General features: G+C 31.2%; 3 protein-coding genes across 8 annotated transcripts; 1 reads left to right on the top strand and 2 right to left on the bottom strand.

Moving 5' to 3' along the window:
* Positions 1-506: 506 nt before the first annotated feature.
* Positions 507-4,050, bottom strand: LOC128887550 (putative inactive tyrosine-protein kinase Wsck). Its single transcript, XM_054143561.1, has 4 exons — positions 3,555-4,050; positions 3,312-3,466; positions 1,415-3,153; positions 507-1,331 (listed from the first exon to the last, which is right to left on the bottom strand). The coding sequence occupies exons 1-4, from the start codon at positions 3,719-3,721 to the stop codon at positions 1,263-1,265; spliced, it is 2,130 nt and encodes a 709-aa protein (XP_053999536.1). The 5' UTR covers positions 3,722-4,050; the 3' UTR covers positions 507-1,262.
* Positions 4,051-5,043: 993 nt separating this feature from the next.
* Positions 5,044-10,164, bottom strand: LOC128887555 (serine/threonine-protein kinase VRK1-like). 4 transcript variants are annotated; one of them, XM_054143572.1, is made up of 11 exons: positions 9,907-10,164; positions 9,505-9,578; positions 8,775-8,945; positions 8,552-8,677; positions 8,287-8,483; positions 7,961-8,204; positions 7,655-7,855; positions 7,264-7,487; positions 6,883-7,151; positions 6,671-6,804; positions 5,044-6,575 (listed from the first exon to the last, which is right to left on the bottom strand). In XM_054143572.1, the coding sequence occupies exons 3-11, from the start codon at positions 8,938-8,940 to the stop codon at positions 6,508-6,510; spliced, it is 1,629 nt and encodes a 542-aa protein (XP_053999547.1). In that variant the 5' UTR covers positions 8,941-8,945; positions 9,505-9,578; positions 9,907-10,164; the 3' UTR covers positions 5,044-6,507. The 4 variants fall into 4 exon arrangements, with proteins under 4 accessions (XP_053999547.1, XP_053999549.1, XP_053999545.1 ...); XM_054143574.1 differs by having other exon boundaries at positions 9,505-9,539; XM_054143570.1 differs by having other exon boundaries at positions 9,505-9,860; positions 9,938-10,163.
* Positions 10,165-12,359: 2,195 nt separating this feature from the next.
* LOC128887547 (RNA-binding protein 25) lies at positions 12,360-22,689 on the top strand. 3 transcript variants are annotated; one of them, XR_008460059.1, is made up of 13 exons: positions 12,360-12,545; positions 13,306-13,448; positions 14,438-14,792; positions 14,868-15,062; positions 15,142-15,257; positions 19,736-19,947; positions 20,102-20,732; positions 20,890-21,307; positions 21,391-21,612; positions 21,696-21,871; positions 21,952-22,098; positions 22,172-22,344; positions 22,467-22,689. XR_008460059.1 is itself a non-coding variant. In XM_054143556.1 (12 exons), exons 2-12 carry the CDS (start codon positions 13,341-13,343, stop codon positions 22,262-22,264), a joined length of 2,643 nt encoding a protein of 880 aa, XP_053999531.1. In that variant the 5' UTR covers positions 12,360-12,545; positions 13,306-13,340; the 3' UTR covers positions 22,265-22,470. The 3 variants fall into 3 exon arrangements, 2 of the variants coding, with proteins under 2 accessions (XP_053999531.1, XP_053999530.1); XM_054143556.1 differs by having other exon boundaries at positions 14,468-14,792; positions 22,172-22,470; XM_054143555.1 differs by having other exon boundaries at positions 22,172-22,470.
* Positions 22,690-23,296: the final 607 nt, after the last annotated feature.

Raw genomic sequence — 23,296 nt, 5'->3', positions numbered from 1 at the left:
TAAGATGATTAATAATCATGTATTTACTTCTATTTCTGTGTGTACAATCTATAGATTACAAACGTATTAGAGGCTTTACGTCATACTTTATCTATTTTTTATTTATTCACAATTATAAATGGCAAATATCAAGTAAACGAACATTATCATAATTTCTCTTGATTTCTCTACTGTTCTCTACAATAAGAGATAAACTGAGATAAGCACTAACCAAACCTGGAAAAATACTATTTATATTACATAGATACTTATTCGTTTTATTCTCAGATTTGAATTATTATAATACAATAAAATTTTAATTTGTTGTACGAAATTTCTAACATAATAATATTTTTAAAGAAAAAGTAGAAGAAAAGTTCTTTTATCTAAGTAATATAAATTTCAAAGTTTAATCTTATTTGAAAAAGTACTTTAAACAATTGTTTTATAAACCAGCTGTAGAATAATTTAACTTGTAGTTGTTTATAGGAAGAGGGATAAAACAGATACAAAATAAAACCAATTGCTTTATTATATGTAAAAATATTTTTATTCAATGGGTTTTATATTAAAAGATTATTCTTTGACACTAGATATAATGTTAGACATAAGTACAAAACGCAACATCAAAGTGTTTCATTATACGTATTTTAATATAATAACTCAAATTTATAATGAATACTGACAGGTGTAACGTTTGAGATCATTCTTTTGTCTTAAAAAAAAATCATCAAAAACATACATTCAATTAGTACCACGTAAATAATTATATAAAATTTATCAATTATAAAGTACATACATCTGATCTTCAAAATTTCAAAAACATGCTATTAAGTACATATTTGAGAGTTCTTATTCAGTTACTGTTAATATAATTATTTAAAAATTTAAATATGTTTTTTTCTTCACTTTATGGAATACATAATAAATCCTTCATTATGATAGTATAATAATGTTTTCTAAGTAGAAAGTTATACTTCACAAATATTCTATATTTTTGCAATCTTATTCTAAAAATTGTGGACGGAAAGTGTTATTAGTTACATTTGTATAACATTTTGTCTTATAAAAAAAATAAAAAAGTATAAAATAAAGATAAAAAAACATCGCGAAAAAAAATATAAATTGTTATATAGAATATAGAAATGGTAACTGTATAAAGTATAATATATGTATAAGGATAGTGTTTCAGAATACTTCACGAGTGTACGATTACTATATACAACATATAATAATTATTGTCTAAATACAATAAAAATGTGAACACCTGTTTATTAATAATATTAATTTAATTCTAATTCTGAGGTGTACGGTTCTGTAATTGATGTAATTGGACAGATGCTTAAAGTATCCTAAAAATATAAAATGTATTAAAGAATATATAAACATAGTAACACTTTATATTACGAGTTATGAAAATAAATGAAGTATTTACCAATCTTGTAAGCTCTGCAAATGTTGGTCTTTCTCGACTTTCAACATGCCAGCAAGATAACATAACTTCGTAAAGCGGATCAGGAGTATCTAATAGTTGTGGTAATCTGATTCCTTGCTTGACTGCTTCTTCTACTTCGCTATCAAGCATAAAATTAGAGTATGGTGTACCACCCATACTGAGCATTTCCCATAAAAGTACACCAAACGCCCAAACAACTCCTGGTGAATGTTTTTTTTTGTTACCAAAACATTCAATAGAAGTCCATCGAATGTATTTTATATCTTCCACAGCATACTTGGCAATACCATGACCCATTAATTTAGGTGTCCAATCATTGCAAAGACCAACGCTACGCGCACACAAATAATCGTGTACAATTTTACAATTTTCAAGATGTTGCAAAGCAGATGCAATCATAGCCCCTATAGGTAGAATCTGATTGACTGGAAATGTATCCCCGGATCTTGCAGCTAGCAATCGATTTTTCAAAGTTTGAAGTGGCAATTCTAATACAACGTATAATGTATCATGCGTTTCACAAGTTCCTATTAGATCTGCAAGGTATTTCATAGGAGATGCTCTAATACAAACGTCCAATTCTCGTAACATATTCCTTTTGTCAGATGCTTTTAATGATTTATCAGCTATACTATGAACTGCTACAATACAAGATTTGCCATCTTTCTCAACTGTTCCTGTGTAGACAGTACCAAATCGTCCTCTACGTATTATCGTGTCATTAATGTTTAAAGCATTTTGTGGTATAGTCCATACTTTGTTCTTTAATTCTTGATAATGATTTACTCTTTCCGGAACATCTTCTGGAATATATGCCATATTGTCGATTTCATATAGTGGTCCTTGCAATGTAAGTTCTTGTTGTTCTGGAAGTTTTCTCATACGAAATTTTTCATGGCGTTGTCGCAATGCAAAATATAATATTATTAAAGCTACAAGTAATGCTCCTAAAAGACCAATTGCAACACAAAGTACAATTGTTATTGCATCTATTTCAGTATTCTCTCTTTTACTATAAACTTTTAAGTTGTTGACCAAGTCTGAGTAAGCAAATTGCATCTCTCTCTGAAATCTCGAAATCACTGCCAATCCTATTTGCGGATTTATTTGAGTATTTAGAGGTGCATTGTAATAACGTCCAATCATTTTTCCATCTCCAACTGTAAACTTTTTATATTTATAAAATTCAGAAGATTCAAATTCTCCTGTGATATAATATGCTAAGCCTTCCTGTTTTGATTTTTCATAATTACAGTATGTTATATTAGGACCGGAAGGAGGTATTATACCAGGCTGAACAACAAATACTTGATATGCACTAACAGGTCCATATTCGCTATGTCCTTCTGACAATAAAACAGTTATGGTAGTAGCTGTTTGTTCTACTACTTTTGGCATCATTGGTTTATCAGGTGGAGCTATTAGTGTCCAACCTGAAATGTATCCAGGATCACTGTTTCCTTGAGTGTTAATTGCAATGACTGATACATTATATTTTGTGCCAGGTTGTAAGTTTCGCAAAATAATACTGTTTGTTTCTCCTCCTTGCACTTGACTTTCTACAGCTGGTAATGAATCAGAAGCATATGTTTCGAGGACTGCTGCTTTTAAAGTGTAAGATGTAATATTTCCATTAGATATATTAGGTGGTTCCCATGTAATATGTAAACTATCGGGTCCATTGTGAATTATTTGTATTGTTCTTGGAGGACTAGGACCTAAAAGAAATATGTGGTCACTTTAAACTAATAAATATAAGATATGTACGAACCTCAGAGGATAAATGGAGATGCCAGAGCAAATATATTTTATGTTTCTATACAGGAATGTTCATTTTCTGAGGTTATTCTTATATAAATATGTTTAATAAGTATACCTTTTTGCCCAGTTGAATAAATACTCATTGCTTCTTGGCTACCACAAAAATTATTTGGTTCAGCAGTGCAGGGAAGAGTACAAGAAGCAGATATACCTTTTCTACCATAATTACTACCACAAAAACATTGTTGACCATTCATTAATCCAGCAAACCTATGGATCATTTATAAAATATGCTAGGTGTCAATTTATTTAGTGTTAGTAGTAAGAAATACAGAAAAAGGTAGATGCTGTAACTTACATGTAATAACGAGAACGACACTGTTTAATACATTCTGTTGGTGTGCCAGCATGATTTAATATTAAAGTTGGCAAATCGGGATCTAATACAGAGCTCCGAAAACAACCCTCGTACTTTTGACTAAGTACATGGGTAGAGAAGTAAATAATTAGCGATAATGTTATCATTATGGATTATACTAATTTCGAATGTGTTTTCTATAATATAATTTTTAACGGCGTCATTAATTTAAAGTACAAAATACAGATCGAAACATTCTTTAAGAATAGTTTACATCTGAGTCAATGAACGAATGATGTCACTATACTGCACATGAAAGAACAAGGTTAATTGTATATCGTACTACATTGCTTTTTAAAATATGACAGTACTGTATTTCATTGTTTCTTGCCATTTTTACTTATTTTAGAAATTGTCATAAACTTTTATAATCCATTCAATAAAATTCAAATGCACAACAGCAAATTTTAAGGGTGTGGTTACATTTAAATATATATTTACGTTGTTATGTTTAGCGTCACTAGTCGCTACTATTTAAATATGTACATATGAGTATGTAATGTACTATTCAGTACTATTATACATACTGCTTTCATTCATTTCAATTTTAACTAAAGGATTTGTAATGCATTAAATTAATTTAAAGATATGGAAAAATTACTAATGAAATTAAAATATGTTATTGTATATTTGAAATAGTAAAGCTAACTCCTTTGAAACATTTTTGTTTAAAAAATTGATGAATTAGTTTTTATTTGCATTTATTTTAGGTATCAAATAAATGTAACCAATTAATATAAAAAAAAAGTTCTGAACAATGACTATCATTTCAATTGAGTAAGCTTTTAAAAATGACAGAGTTTTTACTTTGCACTATATTTATTTTTAATGAATTGTTTTATTAAAGGACTACAATAATCTTATATCATTATTCTTTGTATTCTTTACTACAAATTAATAATATATACTAATGTTATTGGTATTCAGTAAAAAAATCGAATTAATAATGTAGATAGAGTACCAAAAGGCATGTAAATAATTCATTTAAGTTTTTCATTATTATATTTGTCCAGATATACAATCATATACAAATTTACTATAATGTACTAACACAATTACATTCTGTATTAAGGTTATCAAGTAAATACACAGATTCTGTCATATTGTTACTGTTCACTTACATTTGCATTATTTATTTGACTATAATATAGTACAAAGTAACGAATAAACTATTACGACTTTTTCTTAGTAATTTTGTTAACAATACTTTAGTGGTTTGAAATCTCGTTATGCAGTGCTGTTAATCAAAATTTAAGCATGTTTGTTCATCCTAAGATAATGAAACGATTAAGCGCCAATATTGCAATACTGATTTCTGTGGCCAGTGTAAATAATAAGATCGTGTGTTTATCTAAACAAAGATTTACTATTTTAGTTATTATACATTAATGAAACTTGGTAGAAATAGAAGAATATTATAAAAAAAAAATTACAAATGCAAGTGTATTTATTCAATTACAATACATTTTTAAGTCTTTAACAACACTGCTTTTGTGGCACAGGTACATGTAACTTAAGAAAATACAAATACATTATCACAAACTTACTGCAAATAAATCGTCACTTTCATCTATACACATTCGGTGTTATATAAATATATACAATGATTGGCTGCATTTGATGTAACAATGTTTTGTAAATGTAAGATTCTGAATACAAAATAGATTAAATCATACTGAAATTAGATGAAATTACATTGCATGAGTAACTTCTTATGAATTGTAAGCATAAAAGATAGACTGTTGAATGTGTGTTTTTAAAATACAATCTCATACAAAATCTTGCCATGAATTAAAATATCATTTTTTTTTATACTTCACGTTCTTGTTAATATACTGTAAATATAATAACAAACGTAAGTTACTGCATTTCAATATTACACATATAATATATTTATATTAGCAATTAATAGCTCAATACTGATCAGTTAAGAGTAGAACGACAGCTTACGATTGCAAATTATTTTTACAGATATTTTATTTTTTTCAATCATATCATATTGAAATATACTACGAATTTATTTCTATTGCCGGCAATATTTATGTGTCCAAAAGTTAGAACATTTAATTCATTACAAACAAAACATTTGCAGAATTCATAGTAAAATATCAAATTTTACATTAACGAAAAATAGAAGTTCTGCCTGTATTATCATTAATTGAAATTATTTCACAATTTTAGTATACAATTATAACATATTATTTGATTCATAATCACGAGTGTTGTAACACAATTTTCATAATAAAACACATTGAAAATGTCTTAGATATTTTGAGAGCACTATATACATTACTTTAATACAGAAATAAAATACTAATATAACTTTTATAAACATTGAAAAGTTGTTTATATTTTTAAACGCCAGTTTCCAAGTTGCATTTAAACTCAAAACATTATTCAATGAATCTTTAATTTAATATTCAGATCGTCTGTTTACTATGATAATTAATTATGAGATACTTACATATTTTGCGTATGCGGAAGTAGTGATTTTTCATTACTGCGTTTATGAACAAGTCTTATTCCAATTATGTTGAAATTATATCTAAGAGGAAGCAGTGTAATTCCTATAACTAATATCTCAACTATTTGTAATTATTTGTTCGTTATAGAATTACTTTAGAAAATCTTACATTAATTATATAATTTGTTAAATAACAAATTATGATGATAAAGCAGTCTTACAAAAAGTGGTGCACTAAGCACTCGAGGCATTGCTAATGAATGAAATTTCGTCCTTGAAACAGGAACATCAAGAGTATATTCTTATAAAATCTAAATAAACTAATTGAGAGTAATACTTAATTATACATCCATTATTTAGATAACTTGCTTATGACTTCATTACTCAAGGAATGAAGACTGGAACAATAGTCCGAAAAATCGATCCTGTTTATGACGATGGACCTTTTCTCCTTTTGTTACTGTGTATCTTCTTGTGGGATTTCTTATTCCCGAGTCCTAATATGAATACCATTTTATTATGTAAATGTAAAATTATTATTTATTCGTCAAATGAATATAATTTTACTTGATAGATATAAAATTTAACTCACGCTTTAATTGAGCCACTCGCGAACGTGTCAAACGCGGCGAAACTTTGGATAAAGAAATTGGTTGTATCGAAGTCTTTTTTCTCAATTGAACTATTTGTTCCATTGCTGGCGTCATCCATTTCGCTTTAGGATCACTATTTGCAAAAATATTGTTTCCGTTTTATTTAACATATAAAGTATTATAATTCTAATAATTAAATTAGAATATTTACTCTGTTGATCTTGAAAATGTTCTGTACCGAAATGTGCCTGATTGTCTTTCTTTCATCCTTTGTAATACACTCAACATTGCATACGTAGGTAAGGATGGAGGTGGTGGAGATGGTGGCGGGGTTAGTGGTGATGGTTGAGTGAGTGATGAAGGCAGAGTTTGTACAGTATTTTTTGCAAGTTTATCAGGATGTAATGCTAATACTGCCTCCCAACAAAACTCTTTTCGTTCAACTGGATGTTTAGGTTGCGTGTTTCGTGTTATGCGTATCTATAAATAGTAATCTTTGTTATTATTTCTCTACAATAACACGAAATTTAATAATAATAAATACAAAAAGAACGCTAATAAATATTTCATATATATGTATATATATATATACCTCGCCATTAACAGGCCTACAAGGTTTTCTTTCTCTCAAATATGGTCGTTTGAAAGAGATAGGACAAGAAATATTTTCATTAGATTCTCCTACACGATACAAACATGTAGGAACGTCATTGTTTTGACTGGAACCAGATTGAAATAAACTACGTAGATAGGAATAGTTAGGTTTAGTTTCAAATCCCAATTCAGTAATATAAGTCATGTACTCCACAATGGCAGCTAGCAAAAAAGTATGTTCGTTAATACATTGTTTTAAAGAGCAACTGTTTACAAACTACAATACAATCAAGAAATTCAAATACATTATCGTATTTATGTTTAAATTGAACAGAATTGTAGTTGAAAATATGTTTCATTTTTTTTAAAAGAAAAGTTTGATAACTCACCTGGTGGTTTCTTCTTATAAGGGAAACATTTTTCCATAAACAATGGTATATTTGAAAGTAAAATTTCTTTTTGTTTATGTACTTCTTCTGGATCTATTGTTGATGGCACACTATCATCCTCTTTTTCCCAGGGTAATTTACCACATAGCCATTGTAATACATTGTATCCTAAAGTTTCTAGATCTCCTCTTCTTGAATGTGCTAAAATAATATATATATATATTTCCAATGAAATAGAATGATTTTAATTGTCTTCTACTTAAGACTAAGACGTCATTCTAATAAAAAAATTTTTGCAAAACTTACTTCCATGGTGTGCATCTCTTGATGTAAATTCTAATGTTCCTTCATGTGCTCTTCTCTCATCATGCACAAATGGCTTATGTATACCCAATCCTGTACGAAAACGATAAGCCAACCCATAATCAACTAAATATGCTTGTGATTTTCTTGCCTTAATAACGTCTTTGCTCATAGATAACAAAATATTTGATCCCTTAATGTCAGCATGTGCATATCCTCGACTATGAATATATTCGAGAGCATCTAACTATATAAATAGAAAAATGGTGAAATTTATAAATTTTATAATAAATTAATTTCATTATAAATTGTATTAATTAATTAAATACCATTTGAATAGTTAGCCTATTAACAAGTTTCATTGGTAATTTTCTTCCATTTGATATAAACAATTTTCCAATATCTATACCAAATCTTGGAATTACTAAAAATCTATATCTTTGACCTTGATACATATGAGAGCCAGATCCTTCATAATTTGGAACACCTATTCGTCTCTTTCCTTGTGATTTACACCAATTGTCAACTGTAATTTACAATAAGAAGATATACACAAGATATAAATTATATAATACAGATAATTAAGTTACTTACTCATATCCTTACGAGCTGCTCTTATGTAAAAGTTCATTTCTACAAATAATGGACCATTATTATGAGGTTCAATTTTTATTACATATTTTGCATCTTCTCCTACTGGAGCATGAGTGTCATTTGACGCTATAATATAAAATATTCAATTAAAATATTAACACTTTAATAGAGATTTGTAAGAATTTATAGCTATTTTACAAATGAACCATTATAAAGATATTACCTAAATATATATCACCAAATCCACCATATCCTATTGTATGACCTAATTTCCATTTGTTTTGAGTAATATCTGTTAATATTTCTCCTGCTGGTAATTGATTGGGTAACTTACAACCTAAAGCTGCTACTCTTTTAACATGTATTTCTTCAGCTCGTTTTGGTGCCATTATCGCTATATAGTTATTTACATGAAATATAATACTCCATTAACTTGTACATAAAATTAAAATCTACATAATCATTATTTTACAGAGAGTAAAGTAAATATTACATAGCATCTATAAAATTGTCTTATAAAATTGAGATACACTTGTAAAACAAGTTCTTCTAGGTTTCTGGATATTCTATTATATTATTATTGAATTATATTGCATAACAGTGCTTTAAAAAGCAGAGATAATTTTGTGGTTATATGGTAAATGGAAACATGCTAAAATTAGGAAAAGGAATTCTATTATACATTAAAAAATTTCATAAATGATTCAAAAGTTTATAAACATTTACAAAAATGTCCATTCTGTTTCGTGTAGTAAAGTTTCAGTATAATAAGTATATTTTGAACAATATAGTTTTACATTTTGTACATACAAGTTTATAACTTTCTTATTTTTCTAATGAATTGTTACTTTAATCTAACTCATGCACTACTACACATATAATAAAATATCTTTACTACAATGCATCAGTAGTAAAAAAATATATAAACATATAAATCATGATACTGTACTTACATGATATGTAACTTCAACAAATAATCTTTATTTTTCTAGTTAAAAGATAAATAAAATTCATCTCGTGCATTTTTCTTCAAAACATCGTAAACATTAAGTTTCGCGTGTTAACAATCGCTACTAATTACAGTAGTAAATGCATAATTTGAATTCTATTTGATAAGGTTATCTAATAAATATGAATTATGCAGACATAATTTGTAGAAATTGTTACGATCACTTTGTATATTTTCACAGAAATTCACATATAATTTATAACCACGCTTTCTAATACAGTTTGATTTCTTTTGTGAGCGAATTGTTCTAAAACATTTAATTTTCAGGATTCCATATCCCACTGTCAATCAAAATGTTAACTAGGAAGGAAAAGCACAAAATATTACTTTATTTTAAGTAGTGTACCTCGAAATACGAATAAAGAAACATCGCATACAGTCACATTAATTGCTTTGCACAACGGGATTTTCGATAATTTATAGTGTTTCTATTTTATATTTAAAAATTCAGCAGTCCCCCATGGAATTCACTTCACCCAGCTTAAAGAATGCACCACACTGCCATTTCATGAATTGAAGAGTTTAACGGAACACCGATCAACTGCAGAGGGCGTTCATACATTTTGAATATATTTATCTCTTTCAACGATTTGCTAGATGTGTATACCATACATATAATTATTTCCTATCGTTCCATGGAGTAATTTATTTTGTAAGTCACATCGAATATTAAATGCGGTGTTCAACGATGCTCGAATAAGTTCTTTCAAATGGACATATTTTCCAATGGAACCATACTGTAATCGGTGTTGGTGATATACAGGGTGTCCCAAAAATGTTGGAGGTCCTTGAAAAGGGTGGTTCAGGGGGTGATTTGAAACAACTTTTTTCTTAGCGAAATTGTTGTCCGAGGCTTCGTTGAGGAGATATTAACGGAAAACACTGACCAATCAGAGCGCGCGTATACTGTTGGAGCGGCCGCGATAGCGATGGCTATGCGCTAGGTAGCCGCTCTCGTATGCGACAAGTGACTCGACGTGCATCGAAGGATATTGACGCGGCCGCTCAGCGCGTAGCCTTCGCTACCGCGGCCGCTCCAATGGTATCCCCGCGCTCTGATTGGTCGCGTTTTTTTTATTAATATATACTTAACGAAGCCCCATTCGACATTTTTGCAAAGGAAAAAGTTGTTTCAAATCACCTCCCGAACCACCCCTTTCAAAGACCTCCAACATTTTTGGGACACCCTGTATGTATAATGAAGTACAGAGATAGTCATCTTACTTGCAAATATACAAGTCTAATATATCATTAAACGTTTACTAATACAAAATATTAGACTTACATATCGTTGCAAAGAAAGTCATATTTGTATCTATGAACATACTTTTTGTGAAAGTGTTTAATAATTTGATACCATTATTTCCTCGTGGCTCAATATAGCATTTCCTAACAAAAATAATATTAATAATATTTTAGATAGTTCCGAATTTCTGCATCGCAATAGATCGATAATCGTAATACAGTAATAATATAAAAATCATGAAGAGTCAATACACCAAATATTACGAATATAAATTTCTCTAAACTTTTGCTAATGCCGGTAATGTAACCATACACGTGAAGTGTGTGTTGTCATCGATAAATCAACAAATAGTGAGTAATTTGAAGGTTTTAATATTGACGCATTCGTGTTTCTACAAAAAGACAAACTTTTAATAAATTGCAAAACATAATAAAACATAATGTACATGTATATGAGATTAGAGGCTCTCCATTATGTTAATTGTCTGTCCAAATAGTTCTGTTTATTGCCTCATGTATTTATTTGATGCATGGAGTATGTCCAGTCTTCTGATTCGTAGAATGCATTAATGATTCTACCAATCAGAAACTGGAACGTATGTCCAGCATTGCCATTTGTCTTGTAATAGTATGAATTCTGTTGAAAAAAGAATAAATATTAAACAAATGTCTACGATAAATGTGTATTTGATATTATGCTTCGTTTTTAATGAGAAAAAACTTTGTAAATACAATCATGTAACTTCATATAGGACTAACATGGCGGAGCGCTGTATTCCGAATAAATTCAGTAGAAGTTACATAAGTCATTGTTTATATATATAATTACTGTTCTGTGGTGAAGTAGTTAATAAGAAATATTTAGAATTAATTTATGGATCCATTTGGATCTACTACAATAAACATTCCTGGCTGGTGACACAGAGGACCAATCAGGAAACCAGCTTCTGCTGCAAATGGCGCGTTTTGTTTACAGAAATTTGCTTTGCTACAAATATATATTTCATATGTATTTTGTTTTTAATCTTGTTTGGCAGGAAATATCATGAATGTAATGACACAGACATTGATGTTTATGAATTGTTTAATAAATTTAGAGATACCGCATCTGTCTATGATAAAGAGAGAAAAAACGTTGAATTAATTCATGAAGTTTTTTAGGAGGGAAGGGATTGTTACTTAGAAATACATCTTACAGATTGAACATACAAAATAATAATTTACAGATTTCTCATTTAATTCCAAAAGAAAGATTGCATTAGGGGGATCGAATCTTTGAAATATTTGCAAGTGTGTTCCGTAATGTAACCGAGATTTGCAGTAACACAGATTACAATTTATACAAATTTTGTAAGCTTCTGAGTTGTATATATATATATATTTCTTTGATCTTAACAGTGGTATTTTGTATAAAGAGACTTGTTGAGGTCCATTTTTACTTTGTAAAATGTATAAAGATGTCTAATACATTCTGGATTTTGTGTGTAAAATGTGGTACGTTTATGATGTATTGTTAAACACATAGGAAATATATCATCAACCATACCCTTCTAGAAGAGATCGGCGCGTGAAGCCGTAATGGACGAAAAGAAGTGGGTGCCAGTTCGAAGGATTGTGAAAGTGGAAGTTTAAGCTCGTGTATTTAGTGAAACATCTCTTCAGCTCTCTAGCCTCAACAAAATGACATAAACATTTTTGAAACGATGATCAATGCGTTGTATCTACTTTCAAATATATTATGTAAGTATAGGACCAGTTCTTTGTTAAAATCATTTAATGGTTAGAATATCAACGCATCCATTAATGTCTTGTCTGGCATCTGTAACTGTTGTTACGAAAAACATGTTCTTATATAGTAAAACTTATAAGCCGAAAAGCGTTTGTATCGAATTGCAAAACATCTGCTACTAAATAATAATTGATGCAATCCTAAATTGATGTTAGTTTCTTATTATATGCCAGTAAGGTTTTAAGTGACAAAAAAGATTGTTATTTATAAAAGGTTATTATCTCATGTAAATTTTTTTTAAGTTTTACATAAAATTTTCAAGTTTAAGTCTCGATTTTGATATGTTCTAGTAATTTGCACATGCTTAGATATTATTATTTTGTAGATATTGTATAAGTGAAGTATTGCTTGTTGCAACAATTGTGTTAATAAGTGTTTTTAGTCATTTGCAATAAGTTATCAATGTATAATAGTTATTATTGTTTATAGATGCTATAATTTTTCAGCCTAAAATAACAATTTTCAATCTTATTTGGCTTAATTTTTAATTTACCATTGTATAAAGCTTATAAAGATACAACTAAAAGATTCATATTCTTAGTAAAAGACAAACATTCTTTTCAATATCTTTATTAAAATCTCTTCAATGCGAAATAATATGTATGTACGTACATATATATTTTGCTTAAATTTTGTAGGTTACATGTAAAACTAAGGTTCATATTCATCATAAGATATTTGTATAAAAATAATTTGTTTTATGTTTTTTAGAGAGAGCATTGCCATAGTACTAATTAAAGTAAGAAATGTCTTATCCTGGCCAACCTCCAATGGGAATACCAGGCATGCCACCTATGCCTTACATGGTTGGCGCACCTCCTCCAATTATAGGTGGTGTAATGCCTATGGCACATGTAAGTACTTATAAATTTCACTATTTTAATGTTTTTAGCATGCTTGTGTTTATATGCTATTGAATAATTTGTGGATTCTTTTTCTTGGGTATATGTTGCTACATTTCTAATAGAAAACTAAGTAATTTTTTTCATTGATACTTTAGGAAGTAATTGTAATTATAATAGTTTGTATGTTTATTTGTTCTTTTACAATATAAATACGAATTATGTATTTTATGTTAACTTTAACCTTAGAAAGACTATGCCATTAGCTGTTATTGTAATAGTAATTTTTTATGCTAGGAAACAAATGGTATGAAAATATTTTATGTAATAGGAATAATATATTTTGAAGATTTTCTGTCAAGTGGGATCAACAAGTTCTGCTTTAATTTTTTGAGGGTTAATGTCCTCAATATTTTAACAGTTTTTATTTTAATAGTTCTCAAAATGTGAATCTTTTATTTTGTACATTTATTTAAATTATTAATAATGTAAATTAAATTCAAAACCATGCATGTTATTCTTTCTGAATGTGTTGTTTTTTGTTTTTTAAATATGTATAAAAAAAATAAAATCAGTGCATTCTACTGTAAGCAATTTTCTTTATAAGCAATGGGTAGAAGCATGTATTATCACTTTTATGTAAAGTAATTAATTTGAACTTGATGTAACTTATAACTGCAATTAATAATGTTTTAGACAGTTGTTTAGTGTAATGTATTAACAAGTTGTATGTAGATTGTCAATGTAAAGTGGAATGTATATTACTCAAAATATTCACATAGTAGAATTCATGTACAAGGGTGAAAAGAAAATTTTTTAAAAATTATGTTACTGACACGCATCTTAATTTCTTTAAATTAATATTTGCATGATGCCATGTTGTAATAAAAAGCAACAAAAGAAGAAGATATAAATTACTATGGTATTAGGGGGAGGGGAGACTCTGGACTGCATGAGTAGATATGTGCATTATTAAGAAACCTACCATTTATAAAACATAGATGATTCCAACACCCGTATCTGCGATGCAGACCTCAGCTCCAGCTGTTCGGTATGCACGTAACCAGAATCGTCATGATAATAATCGACGTCGTGAGAGAGAATCCGGCCCACCAGTTACAGTGTTCATTGGTAACATTATGGACAGAGCACCTGATGTGATGATTCGACATATTCTGGGTGCATGTGGCCATGTTCTTTCGTGGAAGAGAGTCCAAGCATTTGGATTTTGTGAATATGCAGGTCCTGATGCAGGTCTTAGAGCAGTTAGATTACTTCATGATATGGAAATAGGCACAAAGAAACTTGTTGTAAAAGTTGATGCAAAAGCCAAAGTTGTACTTGATCAGTTTAAAGGTAAATTTAAGAATTGCATATAGAGGGTACTTGCAAAGTTGTATATAATATATTTATATATTCGATTTATTGTAGCGGAAAGAAGAAAAAAGTTGAGAGGAGGTCAGTCACCTTTACAAGATGAAACATGTACTGATGGGACAGATGGAGAAGAAGGTGAAGATTACATGGATGAGAGCATGAGAGTAGTGGATGCGGATGCGCTAGCTCGCATTAATCAAATCATAGCTGAACATGCTGCTGATCTGGAAATGGCTCAAGTTGCTCCTGGTAATATTTTAATTATTGTGTAATAACTTATCCAATAAAATTAGGGAACTAACAATAAATATTTTATGCTGTTTTATAGAGGAACATCAAACAAAAATGGTTGCAAAATCTTTGAACTTGGATGATGCAGAAATAGAAGAAAGTAAAAGAGACTTGATTACACGAGAAATTGGAAAATTCAGGGAGGTTATGAAGGTAATTATTTTTACACTTTAACATTCTTTTTATATTACTCCTACTTTTCTGCCCTTCTTTTTGGTCATATTGTCGGATGTGATATACCATAATCTTAGAAGGTATTATAAATTGTGATCTGATAGGATTGGGTAAAAAATATAGGTTTACAGAGGGTAATAATTGTAAAACTGTTGTCACCAATCACATGAATTTTTTACGAAGCATTATAAACATTATTCTGTAACATATCGCAATAAGAACAATCTTCTCTGAAACTTTTTTTATATACAAATGTTAATTTATGTTGTTTTATGTATGTGCAATGCACTTCAACAATGTATTTCGTTGTTTGTTTTCTTTTTTTCTTAAAGAAGGTAGTAATTTGCTTAATACGTTCGCAGTACGCGTTATAGATTGTTACATAATTGGTTACATAATTCCTTAAAAATTTCAAAATGAGGATATAATTAAACATTAAAATGTTGAGAAAAACTACGTTTGTAATTGTTTCGAAAAGTCTAGTAATATATTTTCCTGTATTAAATAAATTTGCTATAAATGTAACAAGGTTTATGGCGGACGCTTCTCTTCGCGGTTATAGCGAACGTGTTACAGTAAGATAGTAGTTATGATATTTTAGTATAGTCTTACATTTTTGTGTTTTATTTTTGAATTGTTTGCATATAAATAATGTATTTTTTGTTTTGTCAAGACATTATCAAGAATATGTTTGTAATACTTTGTAGTACTTTTTCTATTATCTTCACAAAATGTGTCAAATCTTTTGTTTGATTATTTTTTTTTTTTAATAGAAGAAATTGACCTTTCTACGGAGTAGAAGGAAATGTGAATGTATTAGAGAATGACTGTTTTTAAATTTTATTTCTTGGTTTTAGAGAATAATCGTAAACAATATTTCTAAATATATGTACAATATTTATATTAAACTCGAAAAGTTTATAGCACCTTTTGTCTTCATTGGAAACTAGTAAATTCATTACTTGTGTTTGTCTTGATAATGAATGATTTTAATTTGATTGAATCATAATTGGTCAAATTTGCACATGACAAATGTTGAGATGTTTCTACAATCTAAGTATTATAATAAAATGTATTGTGACTATATCTGCAATTCGTGTTAAACAATTGTTGATTAAACTCACAGCATATATGTAGAAAATTGAACAATGCATTTGGGCAGGCAAAAGAGGATTACAAATGTATAGTTATAAAATATAGTTTTTAAGTATTTTGTGATAAAGTGCGTGTGTGCTATGTTAGCTCTAAATAATTGGAGCCGTGACTCGTTGCTATAATTATAATAACAGGCAGCGTGCGTCGCACACAGCAAACGCACACGCCTAGGAATGCTGTGTGTGGGGACCACTCTTTCACTCATTCATTGGCTCTGAAGGGAGTCAATCACAGCACAACCCTCGTATTTTCGCAGGCAGCTGCAGCCTCGTCGGTAAGTCAGAGTATATCCAACCAACAAAACATGAAAAACAAGAAAAGTGCAATCTTTAGACGGGAGAATCTCGTAACTCTACAACATGCTGACATCGTGTAGCCAATAAATTTGTCTCTATCGGAACTCCATTTTCTTGACTCGTCGCAAATAATTCTTCGTTACTAATAGCATTATTGCTATTATATATTGAATACAATTTATTCCATACAATCAAATTTCTTTATCCGCTTCTATACTTATTGTGCTAAACTGCTACCGCTAGTACTTTCACGAATTTGTATGTGATCGATAATAAATAGAAATTTTTATATAATTAATTTTGGATAATTGTCTACAACAGTAGACCTCAACTCTTAGACAATCATGTGGAATTCATCAGGGAACTCAGTTACATTGATTTTTTAGTAACATTAACTTGATTGAATTAATACTTGTTATTTTAAGTAATCTTCTCTTTTAATCTCATCTTCAGTTAGTTTTAAGTAAATTATTTGCTAGAAATATTCATATATGACTTTTTCTACTGGGGTTTGTTATACATTTCACTATAAATTTTAGGTAGAAAAATATCGCGTGGTCGTCTGAGGGTTAATATATTTACTCAATATCAAAGTAGAATGTAAAAAAATGAAAGTAAAAAGATTTGGAAGTTAGTTATTTTGATGTATGTAATTGTACTAAAGTCTAGCAGTCTAGTACTTGTATATAGAAGGTCAGTAAATTGTCACTCCAATTGTTTTTACGCACTGCCTAGGATTGGTAAAAATATTATTTAAAAAAAAAAAAAAATTTGACGCTGACATATTTTATAATATATTTTTAGATAGATTATTAATAGGATCGAGACTTTCTGAATCCTACACACAATGAAATGAATTTGTCATCACAATGGCGACTGTTCAGTTGTTGTCTTTATTTTGTGTAAACAGCTTCTGTCAGCGTCTCGATCAGACATGTAGTACCTAGGTGCGCGCTCCTCCATTCTCCGGTACCACCACACTGACTGACCAAGTCAACTTCACACCGTGAGTAAACTCCACAACCATGAGCCAACACAACCATTCGGTTCTTGTAGTTTTGTTAGTGAACTGCCCATCTGAATACCTAAGACCACTGATATTTCATGTTTCAACAGTCTGTTTTCTCCTCATAAGTGCATCTATTTTTATGCACTCAGTTATTCTGTCCTTATTAGTTTAAAAGAGTATGGGTTACTGTATGGATATTAAATAATGAAAACTTAAGAAAAGGCAATTCATAGTTGAGGAAACGCTTTTTCTTATTTGTTTACAGCAGTTATGTCTCTTGTTATCGTTTTTACATAGAGCATGTTCCATTACATAAAATGACAATACAGGTATAAATGTGTTATAGCCTTTACACAATGCTTAATTTTTGATTATATTTTTTTACAAGCTAGTTATATAGAAGTATTTCTTGAAGCAGTATTCATCAGAGTTTGTTGTGTAGGGCTCTCCAAGCAGTAACCCATTATTGATACTACTATATCGAATAAGGATGAACCATATTAATTTATTTCTAAGACGTTACGTTGATAATACGGGACGATAAGGGTGGGCAAACTATTGTGCATTTGATATCCAACAGTTTGCTGCATCAGCTGCATAGCCAGAAGAAAACAATGTTGACAGACGTGTGACAGTTTCTTGGCAAAAGTGAATGATGTTTTGATGGAATCCCTTCTTCGTGATGACTCCGCTTCTGATTGGTATAATACTTTCTAATAATTATTGAGTATTGACAAGAAATCTAAATATTCACCCCTTTCGACTCTTAGACTTATATAGTTTTAGACACTATTGATTTACAGGCACATTTGCAATGTTGTAAGTACATTGGGTGGCCTCTACGATGCGTCTGTTAGTATTAAGGTATTTTTAGTTTAAGTAGAGCTTAAGAAATTTTTTATGCTTGTTTCCAAAGTTTATACCTGCACTTAGGTAATTGATATGTAAACAAGATTTCGTGTAAGATGCTGCTGACCGAGCATGCTCCAGTGGAGTGAGTATACCTCATTGAGATGAACAGAATTATGATATTTGACATGTTATTAATTTTTGTGCAACTAGTAATCGTTAAATATGGTAATACATGTAACATTAAATACTAAAGTTGTTTATATAATATTTAAACAATTTTATACAAGCTATTTGATTTCTTTTTAAGAAATCAAAACATTTTTGCAAACTACTTGTTTCGAGCATTAGAAGTTCGTCATTTTGCTGGTGTTATGGGGGATATTGAATATAAAATAACGTTAATACATTTTCCATATGTTTTAGCGTAAACTAATAAAATCTGTATAGCATTTTTCGAGCAACGTATACTGTCTGCGTGGGTATTAAATGTGAAATATTTTATATTTTATTATGTATATTCTTATATACAGGATGTCCTGTAATTGGTGGTACAAGCGAGTAGGGAGGGAGTGATATTACGTAAAAAATTGAATCGAAAATATAGAATAAAATTTTTTTCATATGACCAGCTTCAGCTCGACGGATTTCATTGTGGATCATAAGCATAAGAAGAAAGTAAAATCGCTGTAAGAGATGTCGTCATGTTGACAATGTTTGTAAACATTGGACGAAGCGTAAAGTACTCTCCTACTCGAAACAGTAAAATTCGTCGAACTGAAGCTAACTCAAGTAGACGCGTACTCGACAAATTTTCAAACTTATCGATTCAATTTTTCACTTAGAATCACCCCCTACTCGCTCGTACCAGCAGTTACAGGACATACTGTATACACATGTACAAAGGCCATTTGTTTTGACTTAAAAAAGAAACGGATAATATTGCACTGTTATAGTGTAATGATATTACCACTACTTTTTTATATACATAAACTAACTTTACACTTACCTAGTAACCTTTTCTCTATCCGTTAATTTTGATAACTCAGGAGAATACGATTGCTAGTTTTTGCGTTCTATTATCACAGCCTGATAAGCTTGCTTTGATTATGTGGTCTCACCAATTTTTCTATTTTTGTGTTTTGTAGAAGCAGGAGGAGGAGAAGGCCCAAGTAAAACGGAAGAAAGAAGCAGTCGAGAAAGAAGAGCGGGAAAAGCGTGAAAAAGAACGGCGTGACAGGCGAGATGGCAGTAGTACTAAAGACGATCAGGACGGTGATCCTGGTAGCCCTACATCTCACAAGGGTCGTAGTAGTAGTACTGGAAGTAGTAGAAGAGATAAAAGACGGTCTAAATCCAGGTATTAGCAGTGTATAATAATTAGAAGAGTAACTCGATATTAAGAAAAGTTATAATATACAAAGCAAGTTTCTTAATAATTTAAGAATTTAATGGTTCTAAACATTTGCACGTTGCGAGACATCGAATGTCAACAACTTTTTCTGTCATTCAAGGTCCAAAGAACGAGATAGGGATCGTCAGAGAAGCGATAGAGATCGCGATAGAGACAGAGATCGAGATAGAGATCGAGAACGAGAAAGAGACAGAGATCGTGAAAGGGAACGCGAACGAGAACGCGAGAGAGATAGAGAACGAGAAAGGGAGAGGGAAAGGGAACGAGATAGAGAACGCGAAAGGGAACGCGAAAGGGAGGAAGCGAGAAAGACGGAAAGAGAGATCATGCGTGAAAGGGAGGAAGAGGAGGAGGCGAAAGAAAGGAAGAAGAACGAAAGAAGAGCACGTGAAAAAGAAGCGGCGTATCAAGAGCGTTTGAGAGCGTGGGAGACACGGGAACGTCGTAAACAAAAGGAATATGAAAAAGAGGCGGAGAAACGTAGAGCGAAACGAGAAGCAAGAGAAAGGGAAGCGAAACGGTTGAAAGAATTTCTTGAAGATTACGACGATGATAGAGACGATGCTAAATATTACAAAGGCAAAGAACTCTCGCGACGTCTGGAAGAGAGAGCACTTGAAGCAGAAGCCGATTCGCGAGATCGTTGCGCAGAGCGTCAAGAGCTTCAACGTCTCCGCGATAAACTTTATGCCGATGCGTCTCATCCAGATCCAGCGGCGGAGTTTGAAAGGGTAAACATGATTAATCGTTATAGGCGTGATGTAATAATACGCGTACATTTACTGCAGTGTAATAACCGCTTTTAATGAGGTTTCGCACTTAAATAAACATCGTGCATCGTACATTTACTACTATGTAATATACGTAAATTGTTACTTTATATTCTAGTTAAAAGCAGAAAGGGAGGAGCAGTATAAGCCTAAACCAGTGATTACTATAATTGACGAGGAAGACGAAAAGGTAGTGAAAAAGGAAAAGGAAGTTATGCCACCCATAGAAACTGAGCCTATCGAAAGTGACAGTGACGAGTGTGTGCAATTTGACGAAGCCTCCCAACCGGAAGCGCCATCCAGAACACCTCCACGACATCATCATCACCACAGAAGGCATCACCGTCATCATCAGAATCATCATCACGACGGCGAAGAGAACGAAGAAGTCGTAGAAACGGATAGAGAGAGTTTAAAGGGTACGAGATCGTCGCCATCTCATCAAGCAGTCACACCATCGGCACAATCCATTCCACCCACGTTAGATGAAGATTCACGCATGTCTCTTGTTAGTGAACCCGAAAAAACGAGCAGTAGTAAGTACAGTGTATTTTTTTTTTCTTCTATTGATACAATAATAAATTCTCTATTTGCGTGACACATTCGCGTGTTATTTTAGGTAACTTCGTGCCGTTCGCTATGGGAAGCGGTGGTAATCGCGGTGGCGATCATGGTGTTGGTAACAAAACCCCAGCTAGTCCCAGCACGGCTGTCACTGTTAATTCGCAACAAACAAATCAAACCAGAAAGAAAGGTCGAATCGACGTCAAGGATGTATTTAATAACGATGACGACGACGATAGTGCTAATAACTCGAAAAAGCGTAAACTAGTTCCTTTAGGTAAATTTCATCGTGCGCTAACCCAAATAGCTATACATCATGTACTCGGCTAACGTGTAATTTTTATACGATTTCTATCTCAGATTATGGCGAAGAGAAAAAGAAAAAGTCTACCGAGGATGTTCAAAAATCAGGAAAAGAAGAAAGTACAAAAAGTCAAGAAGAAAAACGAAAACACATAAAATCCCTTATTGACAAGATTCCTACAGATAAAAACGCTTTATTCGGATACCAACTGGATTGGGCGGTAATAGATAACGTAAGCTGTTATTAGCTATACTTATGTATTATGTCTATAATTTATATGCATATCTTTAGACTGTTATTTATCTTTTGCAGACATTAATGGAGAAAAGAATTAAGCCATGGATTAATAAAAAGATTATTGAATATATTGGCGAACCTGAACCCACACTAGTAGATTTTATTTGTAGCAAAGTAATGGCCGGTAGCTCTCCTCAGGGCATACTTGACGATGTACAGATGGTGAGCGGTTTTCATTTAATTAATATTGAATTAAAAAGTCTATACTGCTATTGTTTAACAAAGTATATTTTAGGTATTGGACGAAGAAGCAGAAGTGTTTGTAGTCAAAATGTGGAGGTTATTAATTTACGAAGTGGAAGCAAAAAAAATGGGCTTAGTTAAATAAATGGATATCAATTAAAGTACTAATCGACATACAAATTTATACTACACATCAAATTCCCTTGGTTAAGATGTAATAATTAGGTAATAGTGATAACAATTACTCATTTGAAGTGTTTGTAATTTTTAAATTCGAACTCTATTTTTACTTCGCTTTGTGCTATATAAATTGGTTTAGCAATAAACAAGTTAATTGTTACTTACAGTGTATCTATTTCGTATTAATTTGAAATGTATATTAAGTTTAGAGATGTTCCTGTTGTAATGGAACATGTGAGCAATAATCGGTAATGAAATCTAGTAATATAGGCAAGCGACGATGAGATTAATTAACATGTTTTGAGAAAGAGGTAAGTAGCGATGGATAAGATTAACACGAGCAAGATGAACAATTGTATTACGAATAAAACCATTTTTTGTATACGCTTATATGTATTCCATTACTGGTGCTAGAATTTCTCATATCGCTCCTCTTGGATTATAAGGCGTATCTAGTGGTTAAAAATATAAATAAAAAACAAAATTCCGTTTAAGATTCGTCCCTCAAGAGGTTGATGTACATTACAATGTACATCAAGTTTGAAAGGGTTATAATCTTACAATGCAACGTTTATTCTTATTTCCAAACAATTTAGAAAATTTCCTATTTTTAAAGAGGAAAGTGAAGCTCAAGTGAGATCGCGAACACGACGCGACCGTGCAGACAGACTTACTGGGTCAGTCCCGTTTCCTCTTGGTGAGTCTAATGCAAGAAGAAGACGATCGACGTTCTCGTGTCAAATCCTGTACTCCCTACATCCTGTTGACAGAGTCACTCTCGGTCCCAACTAGCAACGTCCGACGGATGAGGTCTTAACCCCAGCAATACATCTGCTGCCTGAGTCAGTTTTGGCCTTCCCATGTCATCCTTGGTCCTTGGTCTGGCGTGCACGCGCGAGATCACGACGATCCGTTCCAGCCAGAGTATCCTTGAGGACTGCATGTTCGGACAGGTCTGATACGACCGATGAACGTGAGAAATATTAATATTATTGAT

The sequence above is a fragment of the Hylaeus anthracinus genome, unplaced genomic scaffold (assembly GCF_026225885.1).
Source record: "Hylaeus anthracinus isolate JK02 unplaced genomic scaffold, UHH_iyHylAnth1.0_haploid 11989, whole genome shotgun sequence".
In the NCBI taxonomy this organism is placed as follows: Eukaryota; Metazoa; Arthropoda; class Insecta; order Hymenoptera; family Colletidae; genus Hylaeus; species Hylaeus anthracinus.
The sequence above is the reverse complement of the archived record's forward strand: the minus strand, read 5'-3'. Positions and strand labels throughout refer to the sequence as shown.